Raw genomic sequence first — 2,173 nt, 5'->3', positions numbered from 1 at the left:
TCTCCAGGGAGGACGCAAGTCGAGGGGAGAGATAGCTCGCAAGCGCATCCTCCACCTGAGGCATCCTCCCATAACCACGGTCCCTAACCCCATCACATTACTGTAGTTCAGTAATCGGGGTGTGGAAAGCCGTGTAGAGAAGGGTCTGCCCCATGATTTACTCAGTTCATCATGTAAATCAGGAAAGAATGGCAGAGACCGGCGTGGAGGTGGCGCGTGTGCTTAAGAAAACCTTTCATCAAGCTTACCACTAGCCTGTGTGTCTGCTCCTCCTGTGGCCAGTTGATGTTGAGTCGCCACGGCTCTCAGCCACCACCTCCAAAACGGCCCCTCGCTCCCCTCGGAACATACTCGCTGAATAAGTAGCGCCCTTGCGCTGAAACTGAACAAACATGATGACCGCAGCTTCCCCAGCGCCGAGTGGTCAAACCGACCACTCCCTCCTTCGGAACTACTCGGGGGGGTCACGGGGACCATTGGAAAAAACACAACAACAAAAATAATGACCGCAGCTGCCCGAGCAAAGTAGCAGTATTACCTCAGCAAGAAGACGCAATGACGACTACAGCACCGCAGCATCAAGACCGTCGGCAGCATCAGCACCGTCGGCAGCCACCGCAGCCACCACCCCGGGACCCACCCCGTACGCCGCGTCCCTCGCCCGCGACACCGTCTCCACGTTCCGCCTGTTGTTCACGCCCACAATCGAGAAGCTCATTTTGGAGATGACTAACCTGGAAGCCGGTCGTCGAAAATACGGACACGATAGGCTGGTGGAAGGGCATGGATGAGACCGACCTGCGCGCCTACGTCGGGCTGCTCATCTTGGCCGGCGTGTACAGGTCCTGGCGAGGCGGCGGCCAGCCTGTGGTACGCCGAGAGCGGGCGGGCCGTATTCCGGGCCACGATGCCCTCAAGGTCTTTTACGCGTACTCGATGCTGCTGCAATTCAACGACCGCGAACCAGCCGCCAGACGCGCCGCGGACAAACTCGCCGCGGTCAGACCCTGTGGGACAGGTGGGCCGAGCGGTTGCCCTACCTGTACAACCGCATCGCGGGACACTTTGACCCCGAGGAGGACGCGCCGTGTCTACGCAAAGCCGGGCAGCGGGACTGACAAGCTGATTTCGTCTCGCAGCACAAAGCACTTTATCATAAAGAAAGTGCGGAATACAAAGACCGGTTGTGGTAGATGATTGCGGAACAACTTGGAAAAGAGGATGGTAGGTACTGGCTTAAATAAAGAGTGAAGCCTACAAAAGATCGTATATTATTGTGCTCAAGTTAGCTAAACAATAGCTTGTTGCTAACGTAATTCATCCATTTGTAACTACTGAGTAGTGCTAACGTTAACTTCGTCCCAAACAGGGACGCAATGTTGTTCTTGCAAAATTCCTTGGCAAGGAGAAGGTAATGTTGGCTTGTTCAGAATGCACCACAGAAAGTTGACGCGTGCAGCGTGCAATGTATCATTTCATTTCAACCTACGTTCAACAGGTCAGATGGTAATATCCAGGTGGATGAGAAGAGAGGAGGAGGAGGATAATGGAATAGAGAGAATGAGAGGACGCAGGCAGAGAAGGAGCGACAGTGTAGTGGTGGCCAGAGAGTGAGGGCAGCGCAACTTCTTCTGGTAGCCGCGGTGCGAAACGTAGAAAGACGCAGGCAGAGAATGAGGACACCCTAGCGAGGTACTGTCAGTAGAGAGAAGCAAGGGAAGAAATGAGAGAGAAGGAGAGAGAGGCAGAGCGACTGCAGCGTCAGGCCTGGCAGGACCTGCAAACAGATGAGGTGTCAGCCTTTCTCTCCAGCTTGGCTCCCTCCATGAGGAGACTAGCCCCAGAGAAATTGTCCTATTTAAAAATAAAAGCAGGAACTGCATCATTTGGAGGGGTTTCTTATCAGCAGTTTTCCCAAGATCCAACTTACCGTTCTCTGTGATTTATAGTTGTTCTAGGCTACTTGTTTAAATGTTAATAGTTATAAATAATCTTTTCACAACCATTTAAGATAATCAGTTTCAATCTATATTATTACCAATGTATTATTCCAGTGTAAATAGGGCTTAAGAGGTTATTAATGTAAAATTCTAGTTTAACTTATTGTTGATGTTATTTTTTATATGCAGAACAACTTTTTTCTGTGAATTTAGTTTCTAATCTTCTGGGCAGA

The 2,173-nt window shown here is 51.0% G+C and overlaps 1 protein-coding gene across 1 annotated transcript in view; it reads right to left on the bottom strand.

Moving 5' to 3' along the window:
• The window catches only part of LOC119885897 (cadherin-4-like), a 12,342-nt gene extending 11,624 nt beyond the window's left edge, over positions 1–718 (bottom strand). Inside the window, exon 1 of the mRNA XM_038696216.1 lies at positions 572–718. Within this exon, the coding sequence (XP_038552144.1) occupies positions 572–718 (147 nt within the window). The remainder of the gene's footprint in view (positions 1–571) is intronic.
• Positions 719–2,173: the final 1,455 nt, after the last annotated feature.

This window comes from Micropterus salmoides, unplaced genomic scaffold (assembly GCF_014851395.1).
Source record: "Micropterus salmoides isolate LMB-PRFRI ecotype aquatic unplaced genomic scaffold, ASM1485139v1 Ms_hic_scaffold_4, whole genome shotgun sequence".
NCBI lineage: Eukaryota > Metazoa > Chordata > Actinopteri > Centrarchiformes > Centrarchidae > Micropterus > Micropterus salmoides.
Note: the sequence above shows the minus strand (reverse complement) of the source record. Positions and strands in the feature narration are given on the sequence as shown.